Source organism: Rattus norvegicus, chromosome 15 (assembly GCF_036323735.1).
Source record: "Rattus norvegicus strain BN/NHsdMcwi chromosome 15, GRCr8, whole genome shotgun sequence".
In the NCBI taxonomy this organism is placed as follows: Eukaryota; Metazoa; Chordata; class Mammalia; order Rodentia; family Muridae; genus Rattus; species Rattus norvegicus.
Window position 1 is genome coordinate 107,456,678 of NC_086033.1, and position 19,330 is coordinate 107,476,007.

General features: G+C 36.7%; 1 protein-coding gene and 1 pseudogene across 8 annotated transcripts in view; both read right to left on the minus strand.

The window, feature by feature from the left end:
- Fgf14 (fibroblast growth factor 14) overlaps window positions 1–19,330 on the minus strand; it is a 643,687-nt gene that overhangs the window by 13,878 nt on the left and 610,479 nt on the right. For all 8 annotated transcript variants that reach the window (XM_039093636.2, XM_063274614.1, XM_039093639.2 and 5 more), the window contains one exon: window positions 1,239–1,437. In XM_039093636.2, the coding sequence (XP_038949564.1) occupies window positions 1,239–1,437 (199 nt within the window). The remainder of the gene's footprint in view (window positions 1–1,238; window positions 1,438–19,330) is intronic.
- On the minus strand, window positions 1,446–18,353 carry Ssu72-ps1 (Ssu72 RNA polymerase II CTD phosphatase, pseudogene 1; annotated as a pseudogene).

The following is a 19,330-nucleotide window of genomic DNA, read 5'->3' on the forward strand; positions in this document are numbered from 1 at the left end:
CATGATAAGATAGTACTTTTCTCTCCTTTATATCTACACATCATACTCACACAACAGTTCAGCTTAGAGCTGGAATTCCAAGAGATAGGATATATTGTGATCATACTGTTTATGCTGTAGTGAAAGAATCTTTGATGGGGGTAATAGTGAGGAACTCCATATCATCACACTTGAAGAACAAACTGACATTCTCTATAGCTTGACTAGGTTACAACCTTCACAAAGTCCCTGCCAGTACCGTGTCAGTCTCTAGAGGGACCTGGTCACTTTTTCTTTTATCCCAGGAAGACAGACCACCACTGCAAGCTTGCTGGTTCTGTTATTTTCCTCATTCACTTCTTCAGAAAACTTCGAAATAGCCTTTTTTTTCAGTTCCAATTTTTAACATAAATAACGGTAAATAGCCCTTCTAGCAGAATCATTAATGATCAAGGTACACGTCTATACTTTTTAATTAATCGATAGAATGTGTTAGCTTGTGCCTTAGGACTGCTCAAAATAAATGTAAATGAGCTATTATTTAGAGTTGAAGGCAGATAAGTTCCTTTAATACAAGGGAAATAATCTAATAAAAGGAAAATGATTTCTGTAGCATGGGACTTTGTAGAATTCTTTAAGGGTTATCTTCAAAAATTATAATAATTCAAAAGAAATTTTACCTAAATATTCTGAAAATAGGCCCACCCTTGAAGTTCCATGTGAAAATCGTTTTCTCATATATGTATCATTATATATTCATTAGAACACAAATTTTTACTTTTCAAATAATTGAAAGTCATGAAGTACTTAGAGCATTGGGAATGATGAGGATTTGTGACACTGAAAGTTTTCTGCTACATGTATGCATACACGGGTATGCACACACACACACACACACACACACACACACACACACACAGACACGCATACGTGTTCGTATGCAGGCAGCACATACACAAAGTCAAGGATATAGAAGAGAGACATTTTTTTCTTTTCTTTTCTTTTCCCTCTCTTTGGTGCCGAGAACTGAAAATCCTTCCTCCTACACAGGTTAAGCACATGTTCTACCATAAACCTGCATTTGGCAGCCCCACGAACCTTAGCAAAACAGCATAAGAAGAAATCTGTGTGAACACCACTCCAATAAAAGAACATCTCTATCAGTCACTGGGAGGTTCCTGTGGCCATGCCAAATATGTCCATGTGAAAATTAAAGTCCGTAGCAGCACCCAAAAGAACGGTTCATGTGATATACTCACCTTCCAATGGCTTGGGTAGAAAATGAGCTGCTGGTTTGGTTTTCTTTACTCTGTTTCCTTTCATAACTTGCCCTTCCTTATTTAATCCCAAAAACCAGGCTCTGCCAGACTCCTGTTGCCTGTACAGCATGGATGAGTAGATTACATAATAGTTTTCAAAAACAGACTCTTTAAACTTGCATTCAGGAGTAAAAAGTTCCTATTGGGAGAAAAGAAGAGAAGAGTGTTAAAGTGTAGAGCAGAAGCTTCCAGTTTTCACTTGTTCTTCATGGATTTCTCTGAGGAATGAACCCTCATACTCATACTCAGGGGTGGCTGGAACTGAGTCCTCCTGCATGCAGAAGCTCTTTATACATAATTTTCAATACCAAAGGAATTTGGAGAGTCAGTAATTGGTGAAAATATATATGCAAGGATGTATCTCCTTTAATAAGAACATCAAAAATGTAAGCCAGGCATGGTAGCTCATGCTTGTAATTTGAACAGAAAGATAAGGAAGGAGGATTGCTGTGGGTTTAAGGACAGCCTGAGCACAGTGAGCTCCAGTTCCTACATAGCAAGATCCTGTTTCAAATCATAAAAACCCAGTGAAAAATTAATCATACAGTTCTTTCACTTAGTCGAAGCCCAATTTAATTACCATCTAACCACTTACCGCATTAGTGTAGCGTTATCCATTTCTGCTAAAGTTTACAGAACTCTTTAAGATACCGTATGTGTTATGTTATTTTCACAGAAATAACTTTGCAATATTGTAACAGTAAGTAGACAGTTGTTACAATAAGTAACATTAGTTGTAAGTAGATTAGTGTTACAGAGTGACAAATTTATAGTACTGAGGAATAGACTAAAACCTCAAACTAAAGTTATGATAACCAGATGGCACCAGAGCCATTGGCCTGTGACAAGCTGAGGCCAGACATCCTGTTAGCTGAAAAAAGCTGGAAATAATCACCCAATTTCATGGTTTTGAACTCTACTGAAACTCTTGAAGATCAACAGCAAAACCCTGCCCTGACTAAAAAACCACCCAACAGTTTTGAAAAGAGTACAGAGTGTTAAATAGATTTAAGCTCATGCCATCATCCTCATTCAACAGTGAGCAGCACAAAGCTTTAGTATTATTATAAATATCACGAATATTTCATAGATGATTTTATATCTTTAAATTAAATTTATTTTAAAATAAATAATAATGAATATGACTTCGTGCTTATCCATAAGAGTGCATAATACTACAACTTTAAAGCATTTCTGACAGCATCCAATTGCGTAGAACTTTAAAGAACCCTTTTTTTTTTGTTTTGGTGGGGAGAATGTAGAATAAACCATCATTATTTCTTTTGGTTAAAAACAGTGGAACTGAATCTGGCATTTCTGTGTACTGCTCATTCCATATGTTTAGTACACTGGTGATGTACAACTAGCAGGGGAAACACATTGAAAAAGTGGCTTCAACAGGTCAGGCCATGCACCAAGCAGGGGTGGCTGAGTAGAAGCAGACAATATGCAGAAAGGCCTGGCCACTCTTTTCCTCGAACTCCTGCAGCAGCTCTTCCATTTCCTCCTCCATATCCTCAGTGTACTGGATACACTGGCAGAGCTCCCAGATAAGGTACATTCCCAGAGTAGCCTCGTCATGGTGGCCTAGATGTACATCTTGACCACAAGTACTGGCTTGCAGTTCTCCTGATCTCTGGAGTTCAGATCTTCTATAACCTGGTCATAGACTTTCTCTTCACAAGTGAAGATTAGGTCAAACAGGTCTGTGCGACTCTGAAATCTTTCTGGATTGGGGCTTGATCCTTTTATTTCTGTCCAACATATGCAAAATTCCATTTTGCGTAGAGAGTTCTTTACCTTCCCTGAGATCATTGTATATCTGGTCATATGTGGTTTTGAGGTCATAAACATTGGACTTGTTAGGTCCTGGTCCTAGGAGCTGCACATGAGTTTCTCTCCCAAAGGAGCAGACACCACAGTTGCTGAGGCTGTCGTGTCCTTCCATGCTCCGATTCTGGTTACTTGAGCATACCACTGTCACCCTTGGCATTGAAGATGGTATGGCACCTACCAAACTACCCTCTGCACTCGAGAACTTTAACATTCCAACCTCCTAGTGGCAAACAATGTAAGATGTTTAACTAGTTTTTGTAACAGTTATGAATACGCTATGGTCTGTGCTATTTTGTTTTATTTTAGAAACACATATATATGCGTGCTTCTAAAATAAAATATATATTACAATTCTTCAAGTAAAAAAAGAAAATCTCTAAAGGTTGATTTATTTTGAATAATCATAAGAAATGTATCATGATTGCATATGGAAAATGCCTTCCAACAGAGGTGAGTTATCAAATGATAGTTTCTGATAGTTTAAATTTATTCAGTGTGCTCCATATATTTGCTTCGCCAGAAGTTAATTTCCCAAGGAGCAATAGATTTTTATTAAATCAGATGCTTTACATGAAAAAGATGACAGATGCAGTGATCAATAAAAGACATTAGCAAAACAAAAGGCAGGGTGAGCCCCTCCCACAGGGATATGTGAGGTCCTCCAACATGATACTACCTCAGATTTTAACAAGAACCTGCCCAATTAAATATCCTGGCCTTCTACTAAATTCCTGTTCTCCAAATACCCTCCTTTTAGTTCTCTCATTAATGAATGGAGTTCCATTGACTCAGGGCCTAAGAGGTGCCACAGACGAAAGTAGATAAAGTGGTGGGAAAAGCAAAATGGAATGCTCCAAACCTAGCTTGTTCCCTGTGCTTGCCCCCTGTGTTTTCTTTGTCAGCTTTACATGACTGCAGATTACTCAGGAGGATAGTCTCAATTAGGGATATCCTATGGGCATGTCTGTGAGGGATTGTCTTAATTAAGTTAATAGATGTGGGAAAAACAGCCTACTGTGGGTGGCAACATCCCCTACAGAGTTTGTCCTGAACTATATTAGGATGAAGAAATTGGAGAAATCAAGCTAGAACAAGCAAGCTAGTGAACTTACATGCATTCATTTCTCTCTGTTCTTGGCTGTGTGAAGTTACTGCATTGACCTCTCTGTTATAACCATGGACTCGTACGATGAAATAAACTTCTTGTTTCTCTAAGTTGCTTTTAGTTAGTATGTTTTATCCCAGCAACACAATAAAAACAGACCAACAAATCTGACATCTTTATTGAAACTAAGCCTTCTAGGTCCAATACATTAGACTTTGGCATGTCACATATACCTCTCAGATACTTTAAGACACAAAATCATGTCATCTGCTAGTAAAAGCCTGTCTCAAAATCATCAAAAAGTACAATGCTAATAGCTGACCTGCTAGGCCACTTAATGGGGTTGAAGTAGCTAGCATTTGACTTTAGGGACACTGGATTTTTAGCCAGATCATGGCTCACAGATGGCTGTCTCATATCTATTTACAACCTCTTCCACATTGTGAATGTAGATCATTCCTTATTCTTATCTCATCACCTCTGCCAAAATATCTAAAACAAGTCATTATTAAGGAGGGTCTCTGCTCTGAATTGATTGATATAAACATGAAAGAAAATGAGATTTTCAATGTATAAGAGCTAATTTATGCAGTGGACACATTAATTCCTCCAAACAATACTTTTTAACATCTTTTGTGTTTGTGTGTGCTTGGTATAAACATGTGCTGGTATGTGCATACGTGTGTATAGGTCTACATTAGGTGTCTTCCTCTATGACTCTCTATTTTATTTTTAAAGACTGGGTCTTCATTTAACCATTGCTCATTGTCTTAGCTATATTGGTTGCCACCTGCAAGATCTCCCCATCTCTGCCTTCCTAGCATTAGAGTTACAGGTATACATTAGCATGGCTAGCTTTTACTATGGGTGTTGGGATCTAAACTCAGATCCTCCTGTTTGCATGGCAAGTACGCTGATCATTAAATCTTTTCTGTAGCTCCTGTTTAATATTACTTTGTGAGCTTTGCCTGTGACTTAAGAAACTTATGTGTGTTCTCTCTTTAATCTGAGCACTTGGGAGACAGAGGAAAGTAGATCTCTGAGAATTAAAGGCCAGCTTGATTTACATTGTGAGTTCTAGGACAACCAGGAAGACCCTATCTCAAAAACCAAAACAAAAACAAAGCAAACAAAACAACAATAACAACAACAACAAAAACAGAAAACATCAAGAGAGAACTATGTAATACTTGTGAAGACTGGTTGGGATATTCTGGGCCATTTTATTTCTGGCTAAATAATAAAAGTGAATACATATACATACAATATTCCAGGATGTTCTTATCTAACACAGTTTTCTTAAGACTTTAAAAGAACATAATCTATTCTTTAAATGTTATAGTCAAAAGTAATGTTAGCATTCTCAGGAGAAATGCTAAAACTATACAAAGGAGGTCCTAGTTATTATGTATTAAGTATCATTTGTTATAAATGTACTTTCGATGTATAAATGGAAATCAATGGAACAGAGGATTATGATCTGTATATCCAGACAGATAAGGTTCAATCAGGGTTTGATATCATTTTAGCTGAGTGTTCTTGGGAAAATGGTTTTATCTCCCTGGCTTTCAGTCTACATTTCTAAACAAAGTTGAAATTATAGAACAAAAACTGTCTGGGAGAACTGGTATGAATTAACTAATTTTAGAATGCTAAAATAATAAGTACTCAATAATTGTTATGAAATACATTATTCATTATATAGTATAACTTTTCTGTATCAATTATTTCAGTATTTCAATCCTATCATATCCCCACACTTTAAAATTCAATCGCATGATTAGCCTAGGAACACGCTTTACATCAAGTATTGAGTTGACCACCAAATATGACAAAAATGAATAAAATTATTCATTTCATTTTAAGAGATCATATAATTACATGTTATTATGGAAAGCTGGTGTGTTGGATGAGAGAAGGATTATAGGTGTAGTATATAGCATTGTGACAAACCAGAGACAAAAAATGCCACTGTGCATCAGGAGAATTATGAGCAGTTTGTAATGATATAGGCACTACAGAGAAGAAACAAACTCATGTGGGTGGAAAGGCAGGCTAGCATTTGTGATAAAGGTTTAATATGCTGTCCAGATAATGAATCCTATTGTGAGAAAATGGTACTCTTGAATAAGCAACAGAGTAAACACAAAGTGACTGTCGGTGTCCAAGACAATTTTGTAATATTAGTTATGTTTCAACACTAGTGTGCTGATTTCTAATCTCTGGAGAAATTGATTGGCAAGTGTTAGGTAGGGCAATGCCCTTTTATGAAGTTCTTTCCTTTTGATGAAATTTATAATTCTGGAAAGTAAGGTACTTTGGTTTCCAGAACTAATTTCAGTTGTTTCTCTAGGTTTGTGTCTTTCCTGACCCATCAGCCTCAAGTTACAGCCAGCTAGGAAAGCTGATGGCCCATTAGACACTTGACATTCTTTAACTGACTACTCACTGGTTGACCTTACCAATGGCAAACTGCAGGCCACAAACAAAACTTCATAATCTACCCCCCCCCTTCCTCTAAAATGTATGAAAACAGACCTTCACTCTGCCATGGGAGCCTGAACTGTACTCAACATCCTTGCTGCCATTGGTCTATAGCTTTAATTACTTTTAATAAATCTCTTACTAAAAAGATAATCCACCCCAATGTCCCCTTTAAACCTAAAACATGAAGTTGTTTCAGGAAGTTGTCTGTCAAAGATGTACATTTATGTTCACTCCAGTAGTTAATATGAATACAATGCGCAAAGCATAGAAAAGAGCTATCCAAATTGTAAGCTACTAAGCTGATTTCTCAATTTTGTGATATTCAGTAAATAGGGGAAAAACATGCTATGCAAATTATTCAAGGGGTAAAATCATGTGGGCACTGGGGGCTGTAGTAAGCAGAGCAAAGCAAACTGGCAAACAGGATTCGTTGATGAGGATAAATGTCCAGCTCCAGACCTGTACTGGGGAAAAGGTGGTGGGAACAAACTGAAGAGGCTATGCATTGCATGAAAAATTAAAACCTTACATCTTGAGAAGATCTGAGTTTTCAGAAAAAAATAACGTTTTTGGTTTTGGTTATAACACCTTTTCATCTTGACTGCTTCTTTGGCGTATTTCTCAACACGGAGGTCAAGGGCTGGGATGGACCAGTACACTTCCCCTTTGATACCTTCAATGGACTGAAAAGGCAGGGATTCCAGGCTATCTCTGAAGCTCTAATTTATGTTTCTTATTTAGTCAACTAAAAGGACTACTGTGACAGAATACTGGCAGTGGTAATACAAGACTGCTTATTTAAATTTAAGCTTAAATATAAACTCTTTGAAAGTGCCAAAGCGAGATAGATAAGGAATTTGATGTGTCTTTTTCTCCCCTTGCCTACCTATATTTAGAACTGCCACCCTGACAACAAGCACAGAAGTCAAGTTCCAGTAGAAGATTAAGTATTTATTTGCACCAAAGCCAAATTAAACCGTCAAATTATAAAATAGGAAAAAAAAAAAGGCACACCACAATGCAGACAGAAGTTTCATCTCTCCCTTTCTGTTGTGGTTGTTCTGGTATGAAAGCACCATCTGCATTATGTGTATTATCTTGACAGTGGCAGCAAAATCCCTCGTCTTTATTCAGGAAAACCCCTGAGGGTCTATTTGCATGTGCAGAGATAGGCTTCTGGGCTGTAGATGTAAGGAGAGGATGATGGGAAGAGACTGTCCACATTCTACAACTCTTAAGGAATGAATAAGCCACAAACCCAGAAGATTTGGTGTAAACACAACATAAGCTCAGTACCAACATGACCTTGACATGTGCAGTAGGCTATGGTCTTCAGACTGTCTACTCAAAAAACAGGTTTTGTTCTGAAGCCATGAGTCACCACAGCCTGGCAACTCACATTTAGGTTAGCCAAATTCCATGTCCCTTTTTGAAGACTTTGTAGTGACAAATAAAGTCATAAATTGAGGCACTTTTCAAATATGGTGGTGGAGTCATCAAAATAACAGCAAAGCAAGAGCATTCTCAGCTACTGGTCTCAGATGCCATCTGATGACAGTTTTAGACTTTTGATTGGTGGGAAAGAGTGTTTTTTTTTTTTACTTTTGAAAGTTAATAAATCCCAAAGATTTTTATCTGTTAGTCACAAGGATGTTAGGTCAGATGCAGAGGTGAACAAGAAATGGCTACTTAGGTGGGGAAAGACAGCCCAAGATAAATTGTAATTAGGCTCTGGACCTGTAACATCCCAATCTCTCCATAATATTGGAAGTTCTTATCAATTCAAGTTTAACCTTGTAAAAAGTTCAAAGCAAGCACAGTTATTATTACTATTATTATTATTATTATTATTATTATTATTATTATTATTTCAGAAACTTTTTTATTTTCACAAGATCAAGTTCAACTCTTGTGGAGTGAATACAGATCCCTGTCCAAAGGTGATAAGAGCTTTTACTTTGAGTCAAATGTTAGCAATTATGGTTGAAAACATAGATTCAGGTTGCCCTGAAAGAAAGGTTCCAGTATGAAGTCAGTTAAATAAACTTCCAGAGTCACAGAATAAAAGATGGTCATAAGCAATGTATTCTGAACCTAGTCAGAAATGACAGACTTAAAGGATCTTCAGGGAGGACTCCTCTTTTCTATAATTACTGGCTTGTAAAACCAGAAAGTATTGTTGCAGGAATCTGATAACTAGTTAAAAGAATTAAATCTGAATGGTATCTCTTGCTCTGGATGGGGCCATGACATCTTAAATTGCCCAAAAGATCATAAGATAATTTAGCAGAAGGCTTAATGATTAATAATAAAGACCTATTGTTACCAGAGAAATTTGAGGAACCCCAAATTGAATGTTATATTCTACTTACAAAATCTAAAACTCTTTCTCATTTCTAGTTTAACAAATAAGAGAATTTTAAGATAGAAATAAAAGGAAAATTGAGAGCAATTTTACTAAAGTTTAAGAGAAAAATAGTAAGACAGCTGACCTTTAAATGATACATTTATATTGATAGATGATGGGAGAAAAAAGAAAGCAACAATATGTTGTTAGGATATGGCATGAACAGCAATGAAGTTCAGAAAGAGTGGGGAACTGAACTCACACAACCAAAGTGAGAAAGCCCAGAACATAAGAAAAAGTCTACTACAAAAGGAAAAGACAGAAAAAAGGGTAGAAAGAACAGAGCTGTATGCTTCTCTGGGTTAGTACTCAGAAAGTAGACTGGCCAGTGCTTTCTCTAAGTGTCTGCACTACAAGGGGAAGGTTACGGGGAAAGAAAAACACATTACTAATTAGAATATAAATTCCCCTACCCAATTATGTAGCTGAGAATATTTTTGCCTCAGTCCAAGTCTAGACAATAGCTCAGGTTCTAGTCTTTTGACCTTAATGGGCCTCAAAAAGGCCCCCAGTCTTCCATCTTTTTATATGCTGCTTTAAGTCCTCAAGAGAAACTTATTTTCTGGCAAAAAGGAGATGGAGTCCACTCTCTACAAAGGAGAGGATGCTCCCTAGGACCTGTAGGGCAGCTTGCTAACATCTGAGTAGTCTCTCCCTTAAGAGTTCATTCAAATCATTCTTTCAATCCTTCTGGAAACCTGATGCTATAAGGAGTTAAATACCAAGAATCATCCCTAAATATGCAGATCAGCACAACAGAGTCTCTTGCACTGGCCTTTGCCACCTTTTGAAATGTTTCTTCCTTTTGGTTCCTTGGGCCACTGCACACTGTCATCCCTTGAAGCTTCAGCATTCTATTTGGCCATAAACTCTCTCCCTTTTGTGGTATATTTTATCCTTCTCTCTTTTCTGTCAAGGAGCCAGGGGTCCCAGCAGAAGCAAAAATTAAATGCATTTAATGAAAATACTGGTAAGGATATCAGGTACGCAGTGGAATGGGGTTCTGTTACAGGTTTATCTGGTGATTTTCTTAGAGTCTGAGGTTTTAGAAATAGATAGTTAATACTCTAGTTAATGTATTTGGATGTTTTTTATCTCCTAGTTAAAGAGATGTTTTATGAGAATCTGAGAGCTATATCCCTACTAACAGGGCTAAAAGGCAAGCCAGGTAACTTTGGCTCAAGATTTGTAACATTCAAACTCTCCACAATCACAGTTTTGAATCAGTTTTTAGAACCTTCAGCAGAGGTGTGGCTTTTTCAAGAAACTCCAATGTTCAAATCTTGGGAACTAAGATAAAGATAAAGTATACATCTACTTCCAGAGTCATCAAAACATACATCACCTTCCCATTCAGAGTCTAGTAATGACACTGACTCTGGACTTTCAGAAATTTTATTCCTAAGAATTGAGTGGAAGTCTCAAATTCTTAAATGAAAGGTAATGACAAATCACAACAACAATTTATAAATATCAAATGCATTAGCTATCAACTATATAGAAATGAAAAAATAATTTTAAACTATAAGTTTAGTAATAAATTATACTAATTTATAACTATAAATGAAACCGAAAAATGCTGTCAAATGTTAATTGTTATCAGGAGCAAAGTGTCATTTAATTATTTATAATAGTTTTCAGATTAATTGGGCAGACTTTAGCTGGAATCCTAATGGCCTGTTCAACTTGAAATCTCCATTTTCTCCTCCCACATCTCCTTTGTTGGAGATGTGACCTACTGAAGGTTTAAATGAGGTCAGCAGAGATTTGTCTCAATCTTTGTCACCCTCTGCAGTTTATGATCAATCAGTTATATTCCTGAATGCTACTCTTCTGACAGCACCAGCTTCAAAATGGAGTACAGAATGTTCTTACCATCACTAACAAAGGCAAAATATAGTCTGACTGCTCAAAAAGTGTTGTAATCATGAAATCTGAAGCAGAAAATATCCAAAATCAAGACTTTAAAGCTTCCATTTAAGTTGATTGTTGTGTTTCATTTCTCTGGAATGCTATATACTCAAAATGTATACTATAGAGCTTTGAATAGCATATGGAGTTAAAACTAGTAAAGCCTGTATATGTGTGTGGTATATATGTATATATGTACACTTTAAACAAATGTACAATCTCATATCTACTACATGATTCGATTCATAGCTTTGATTTGAAAATAAGACCCAGTGAATATAAGTGAATAATTAGTAACAAACCAGGTGGTTTTTGTTTTTACTTTTACTTAAGTAAAAATTGCAAATAATAGTTTTGTTTTTTCAGTTGAAAAGGCAAAACTTGTTATTTAGATGTGATAATATCTTAAATATATATTAATTTACTTATTACATGTTATATTTTGGCTATTATATTATATAGGTACAAAAAAATTGAAATAACCTTTTGTGTCCTTCAAGATCACCAAAGATTAAGGCTGGATTTCAACAACAATAGAAACAGAAATATTACAATTTCATGGAAACTGAACATGGAAACTCTACTGGATGACTATTGAGTCAAGACAAAGAAATTAAAGACTTTTTACAATTCAATGAAAATGAATGTACAACATACCCAAACTCATGAGATACAATGAAAATGGTGATAAGAAGAAAATTCATGAATTATTACCTCCATTGGGAAAAAAAGGGGGAGAGATCATATACCAGCAACTTAAGAGCAAACCTAAAAGCTTCAAAGCAAAAAGAACCAAGCACTCCCAAAAGGAGTAGATGGCAAGAAATAATCAAACAAGTACTGAAATCAATAAAATAGAAACAAAAAGAACAATACAAAGAAGTAATGAATCAAAAGAGTTGGTTCTTTGAGCAAATCAATAAAATAGGAAAACCTCTATGAAAACTAACTAAAATATTATCAGAGAATATTTAAATTAACAAAATCAAGGATAAAGGCATGGGGGGATGACAACAGACAGTTAGGAAATCCAAAGGATTATCAGATCATTCTTTTAAAACCTGAACTCCAACAAACTGAAAAAAAAATCTAAAAGAAATGGATCATTTTCTTAATGGAAACCACTTGCCAAAGTTTAGTCAAGATCAAATAAACATTTAATACATCTATAACCCCTATTGAAATAGAAGCAGTCACTAAAAGAAACCTCCAACCCCAGAAAAGCACAGGGCCAGACTGTTTTGACACACAATTTTACCAAACTTTCAGAGTTAATGTCAATAATTCTCAAATTATTCCACAAATCAGAAGCAGAAGAAATGTTGTCAGTTCATCCCATGAGGGAAGCTACCTTGATATCTAAACTATGCAAAAGTTGAACAAGAAAATTGCAGACCAATTTTCTGAGTAAACATAGTTGCAAAAATAGTCAACAAAACAACCAGAAACTGCGTCTAAGAACATATCAAAAACATTGTCTACCATGATCAATCAGCTTTGATCCTAGAGATATAGGAATGGTTCTACATATAAAAATCAATCAATGTAATCCACCATTTAAACAAACCAAAAGGAAAAATAAAAGCATACATGATCATCACACTAGATGCTGAAAAGCCTCTGACAAAGTCCAACATGCCTTCATAATAAAACTCTTGGAGCCAAGGGAAATACCTAAACATAATAAAGACAATTTACAGCAAGCGTATAGTCAACATCAAATTGAATGGAAAGAAACTCAAAGCACTTTCATTAAATCAGGAACAACACAAGGTTGTCTACTTTCTCCATATCTATTCAGTATAGTTCTTAAAATTCTCCCTAAAGCAGTAAGACAACTGAAGGAGATCAAGGAGATATAAATTGGAAGGAAAGAAGTCAAAGTATGGCTATTTGTAGATGATATGATAGTGTATACCCCCAAAAGCTATCAAGGAGGTCCTATGGCCAATAAATTCCATCAGTAAAGTGACTCTGTATAAGATTAATTAAAAATAAAAATCAGTAGCCCACCTATATGCACATGATAAATGGACTGAGAAAGAAATTAGGGGAAAAACATGCTTCACAATAACCATATAAGATAAAATATCTTGGGTAACTCTAACTAAGCAAGTGAAGAATTTATATAACAAAATCAAGTCTTTGAAGAAAGAAATTGAAGAAGATATCAGAAGATAAAAGGATTGGTAGAATTAAATAGTGAAAATGACTTATAGACCTTGAAAAAATAAGCCTCAAATTAATATGGAAAACCAAAATCCCAGCATAGTTAAAACTATCCTGAACAATAAAAGAAATTCCAAAGGTATCACCATCCCTTATTTCAAGCTGTACTACAGAGCTATAAGAGTTAAAAAGTGGTGTTGGAAGAAAAACAGACATATTGATTAATGTCGGGAGCCATAACAAGACAAGCTAATAACTAGCAGGTGATCATCTTGAGATGGCCAGTCTCAGATATAATAATATATAATAATAATCTGTAACTGGTTCACCCTTATTAAGCAAGACTGTAAGGGATTCATTTTAGGAAAGATTTCTGATATTCAAATGCTTTTCCTCTTGTTATTATTAGACATATATAACAATCATTAAGTAATAACACACACCCTTTTGGAGCAGATCTCTGCAGACCTACGAAGATGTACTGTCTCATAGTGATGCCTTATAGACAAATAGATGATTTCTTAAGTCTAACTAGGATCCTATAAGAATTCCTAAAATTGTATCAATGATTATTAAACTCTTTTATACTGGGACTGTTATTAAGTCTCTTTCTGATAGTCAAAACTGCAGTGAGAACTCCGCCAGTCTCCCAAGTGTCACAAGTTAATTGCTGTTAGATAGTAACCAGACTTTCTCCTACTCAGAGCACATTCCAAGAGGCTGTAAAACAATTAACCAAAGGTCATAAAGAGGGAACTAATGATGTGCTAAGACAGGATAAAATATTGACTGGGTTTATCTATACAAAACTTCACTTATAACTTAGTTATGGTTTTAAACCTTCAGTGAACCTGTGGAGCTGTGACAGGTGATAAATGGTTAGCCAGATAATTACTCCTGATGGATATGCATGTAAACATTCACTGTTGTAAACTTCTATTTCGATTTATGATTTGATCTTTCATATGAACTTGTGATGGACTTTGTAACATGTGATTATGTATTCTGAAAGATGTTTAAGTGCTGAGGACAAAGAGAAGAAAGAGAGAAGAACAGATCTGGAGGGGACTGAGCTGAAGAGTCAAGACTGAGTGAAGGAGAACTGAGCTGAATTGAGCTAAGGAGAACTGAGCTAAAAAAAGATCTGGGCTGAGAAGAAATGCAGAGTGGAATAACTTAGAGACTATAGGTAACATAAGAGAGCAATGTGCAGAATACAGAGGGAAAGAGGAAAAAAGAAGAAGCTGGAAAGAGCAGAAGGAGCAGGCAGGTTTTTCCTTACCATGGGACAGAACAGGTCATTTCTTAATAACAAGGCAGGCTTAGTCTTATTAAAAGGAACAAGGCTTTTCTCTTACAAACTTGGGTTTAATTCATTTAGCATTAAAAGGGTTGAAGCTATTTCTTTCTCTATGCAATAAAGATCGGAGCTCATCCTTCATCCAGAATGAGTGAGTTCTTTCTGCACTGGTGCTTGGTCATTTGCTCCATATGCATATATAAGTATGGATATGTAAGAATGTGTGTAAGAATGTAATTGTGAGAATGTATGTGATCTGGACCCAACTGATTATGCGGGAATGTATAAATGTGCATTTATGAATCTGTGTATGAAATTATATACGTTTATGCATATTTGGCTATGTTAAAGTTTTTCCTTCTGTAATCGCTATTCACTTCTCTTGGTTCAATAGAAGTTTATTGCTCCAAACTTCCCCCTAGCCTGACAAGCAAGAGGCAAAGGGACAAAAGGGAAAAGGCTCTAACAATTAATCCCCTACTTTATCTCCTGCGGTTTTAGAATGAGGTGCTAAATGCCAGAAACTGCAGTTTCTGGCCTCAGAGGAACACAGAAGGCAGGTCAGTTACAGTCACAGAGCATACTGACTTAGACAGAGATAAGTAAATCAGCTACAGTAACATAGTAACTTAGACTTAGATAAGTAAACTTATTATTATATAGCAACCCTAAATATCTCGTAAGACAAAGCCTTACCCTCTGCTGGCACCCTTCCCCCCAGCTGCCTCAGGAAGAACCAACATGAGAAAGAATACTAATACTAATGCTGGGGCTGGCCCCCAGCAGATTAATGAAATTAAAGGTCTACACTTAAACTCATACATGTATGGACACCTGATTTTTGACAAAGAATCCAGAAATGCACAATAGAAAAAGGAAAGTATCTTCAATAAATGATGCTGGTCAAACTGGATATTTGCATGTAGAAAAGTGTAAATAGATTCATATCTATCACCCTGCTGCAAGCCCAAGAGGACCGAAGACTTTAACATAAGGCAAGGTACATTGAACCTTATATAAGACAAAGTGGAGAATAGTCTTGAGAACTTTAGCATAGGAAACAACTTACTAACCAGAGCATGATAGTGCAGGCACTAAGGTCAACATTTAATAAATGAGACCTCAGGAAACTAAAAAGTTTCTGTATGGCAAAGGATGCTCTCAAAAGGAAAAAAGGGCAGGCTACAGAATGGGAGAAGCTGTTCACCATTTCCATATCAAATAGAGGGCTAACACCCAAAAAATGTAAAGAACTCAAGAAACTAGACATCAAAAAATCCAATAATCCAATTAAAAATAGATTACAGATCCAAACAGAGAATTCTCAATAGCAGAATTACCAATAGCCAAAAACCACTTAAAGCAATGTTCAACATCCTTAGCCATCAGGGAAATGCATATCAAAACTACTTTGAGATTCCATCTTTTTGGTTTTTGTTGTTGTTGTTTTGTTTTGTCTTGTTTTTGAAACAGGGTTTCTCTGTGTAGCTTTGGCTGTACTGGCTCTCTCTAAATAGGTGAGATTGTCTTTGAACTCACAGAAATTGACCAAGTGCTGGAATTAAAGGCCTGTGCCACCACTGCCTGTCTTGAGGTTTCTTCTTTTTTTTTTTAATTTTTTTAGATCTATTTATTTATTATATACACAGTGTTCTGCATATATATGACAGACAAGGGCACCGGATCTTATTACAGATGGCTGTGAGCCACCATGTGGTTGCTGGGAATCAAACTCAGGACCTCTGGAAGAGCAGTCAGTGCTCTTAACCGCTGAGCCATCTCTCCAGCCCTTGAGGTTTCTTCTTACAGGCATCAAAATGGTTAAAGATCAATAACACAAGGAGTGCAAATTTGGACAGCTACTATGGAAATCAATATGGTAATTCCTCAGAAAATTGGGAACCAATGTACTTCAAGACCCGTCTATATCACTGTTTTAGTCAGGGTTTCTATTCCTGCACAAACATCATGACCAAGAAGCAAATTGGGGAGAAAAGGGTTTATTCAGCTTACTTGCATGCTGTTCATCACCAAAGAAAGTCAGGACTGAAATTCAAGCAGGTCAGGAAGCAGGCAGAAACTGATGCAGAGGCCATGGAGGCATGTTTCTTACTGGCTTGCTTCCCCCTGGCTTGCTCAGCTTGCTTTCTTATAGAACCCAAGACCATCAGCCCATGGACAGCACCACCCACAGTAGGTTGGGTCCTCCCACCTTGAACACTAATTGAGAAAATTCCTTACAGCTGGATCTCATGAAGGCATTTCCACAACTGAGCCTCCTTTTTCTGTGATAACTCCAGCTTGTGTCAAGTTGACACACAAAACTAGCCAGTAAAACCACTCTTGGGCTTATGCCCAAAAGATGCTCCATACTACAACAAGGAATTTTGCTCAACTATGTTCATAGTAGCATTTTTTAGTAATTGCCAGAAACTGGAAATAACCTAAATGTTCCTCAAATGAGAAGCTGATAAAGGAAATAAGGTACATTTACACAATGGAGTATTACTCAGCTGTTAAAAAATGACATCATGACAAAATTCAACACCCCTTCATGATAAAAGTCATGGAAAGAATAGGAATTCAAGGCCCATACCTAAACATAGTAAAAGCCATATACAGCAAACCAGTTGCTAACATTAAAGTAAATGGAGAGAAACTTGAAGCAATCCCACTAAAATCAGGGACTAGACAAGGCTGCCCACTCTCTCCCTACTTATTCAATATAGTTCTTGAAGTTCTAGCCAGAGCAATCAGACAACAAAAGGAGATCAAAGGGATACAGATCGGAAAAGAAGAGGTCAAAATATCACTATTTGCAGATGACATGATAGTATATTTAAGTGATCCCAAAAGTTCCACCAGAGAACTACTAAAGCTGATAAACAACTTCAGCAAAGTGGCTGGGTATAAAATTAACTCAAATAAATCAGTTGCGTTCCTCTATACAAAAGAGAAACAAGCCGAGAAAGAAATTAGGGAAACGACACCCTTCATAATAGACCCAAATAATATAAAGTACCTCGGTGTGACTTTAACCAAGCAAGTAAAAGATCTGTACAATAAGAACTACAAGACACTGAGGAAAGAAATTGAAGAAGACCTCAGAAGATGGAAAGATCTCCCATGCTCATGGATTGGCAGGATTAATATAGTAAAAATGGCCATTTTACCAAAAGCAATCTACAGATTCAATGCAATCCCCATCAAAATACCAATCCAATTCTTCAAAGAGTTAGACAGAACAATTTGCAAATTCATCTGGAATAACAAAAAACCCAGGATAGCTAAAGCTATCCTCAACAATAAAAGGACTTCAGGGGGAATCACTATCCCTGAACTCAAGCAGTATTACAGAGCAATAGTGATAAAAACTGCATGGTATTGGTACAGAGACAGACAGATAGACCAATGGAATAGAATTGAAGACCCAGAAATTAACCCACACACCTATGGTCACTTGATTTTTGACAAAGGAGCCAAAACCATCCAATGGAAAAAAGATAGCATTTTCAGCAAAGGGTGCTGGTTCAACTGGAGGGCAACATGTAGAAGAATGCAGATAGATCCATGCTTATCACCCTGTACAAAGCTTAAGTCCAAGTGGATCAAGGACCTCCACATCAAACCAGACACACTCAAACTAATAGAAGAAAAACTAGGGAAGCATCTGGAACACATGGGCACTGGAAAAAATTTCCTGAACAAAACACCAATGGCTTATGCTCTAAGATCAAGAATCGACAAATGGGATCTCATAAAACTGCAAAGCTTCTGTAAGGCAAAGGACACTGTGGTTAGGACAAAACGGCAACCAACAGATTGGGAAAAGATCTTTACCAATCCTACAACAGATAGAGGCCTTATATCCAAAATATACAAAGAACTCAAGAAGTTAGACCGCAGGGAAACAAATAACCCTATTAAAAAATGGGGTTCAGAGCTAAACAAAGAATTCACAGCTGAGGAATGCCGAATGGCTGAGAAACACCTAAAGAAATGTTCAACATCTTTAGTCATAAGGGAAATGCAAATCAAAACAACCCTGAGATTTCACCTCACACCAGTGCGATTGGCTAAGATCAAAAACTCAGGTGACAGCAGATGCTGGCGAGGATGTGGAGAAAGAGGAACACTCCTCCATTGTTGGTGGGATTGCAGACTGGTAAAACCATTCTGGAAATCAGTCTGGAGGTTCCTCAGAAAATTGGACATTGAACTGCCTGAGGATCCAGCTATACCTCTCTTGGGCATATACCCAAAAGATGCCTCAACATATAAAAGAGACACGTGCTCCACTATGTTCATCGCAGCCTTATTTATAATAGCCAGAAGCTGGAAAGAACCCAGATGCCCTTCAACAGAGGAATGGATACAGAAAATGTGGTACATCTACACAATGGAATATTACTCAGCTATCAAAAACAACGAGTTTATGAAATTCGTAGGCAAATGGTTGGAACTGGAAAATATCATCCTGAGTGAGCTAACCCAATCACAGAAAGACATACATGGTATGCACTCATTGATAAGTGGCTATTAGCCCAAATGCTTGAATTACCCTAGATCCCTAGAACAAACGAAACTCAAGACGGATGATCAAAATGTGAATGCTTCACTCCTTCTTTAAATGAGGAAAAAGAATACCCTTGGCAGGGAAGAGAGAGGCAAAGATTAAAACAGAGACTGAAGGAACACCCATTCAGAGCCTGTCCCACATGTGGCCCATACATATACAGCCACCCAATTAGACAAGATGGATGAAGCCAAGAAGTGCAGACCGACAGGAGCCGGATGTAGATCGCTCCTGAGAGACA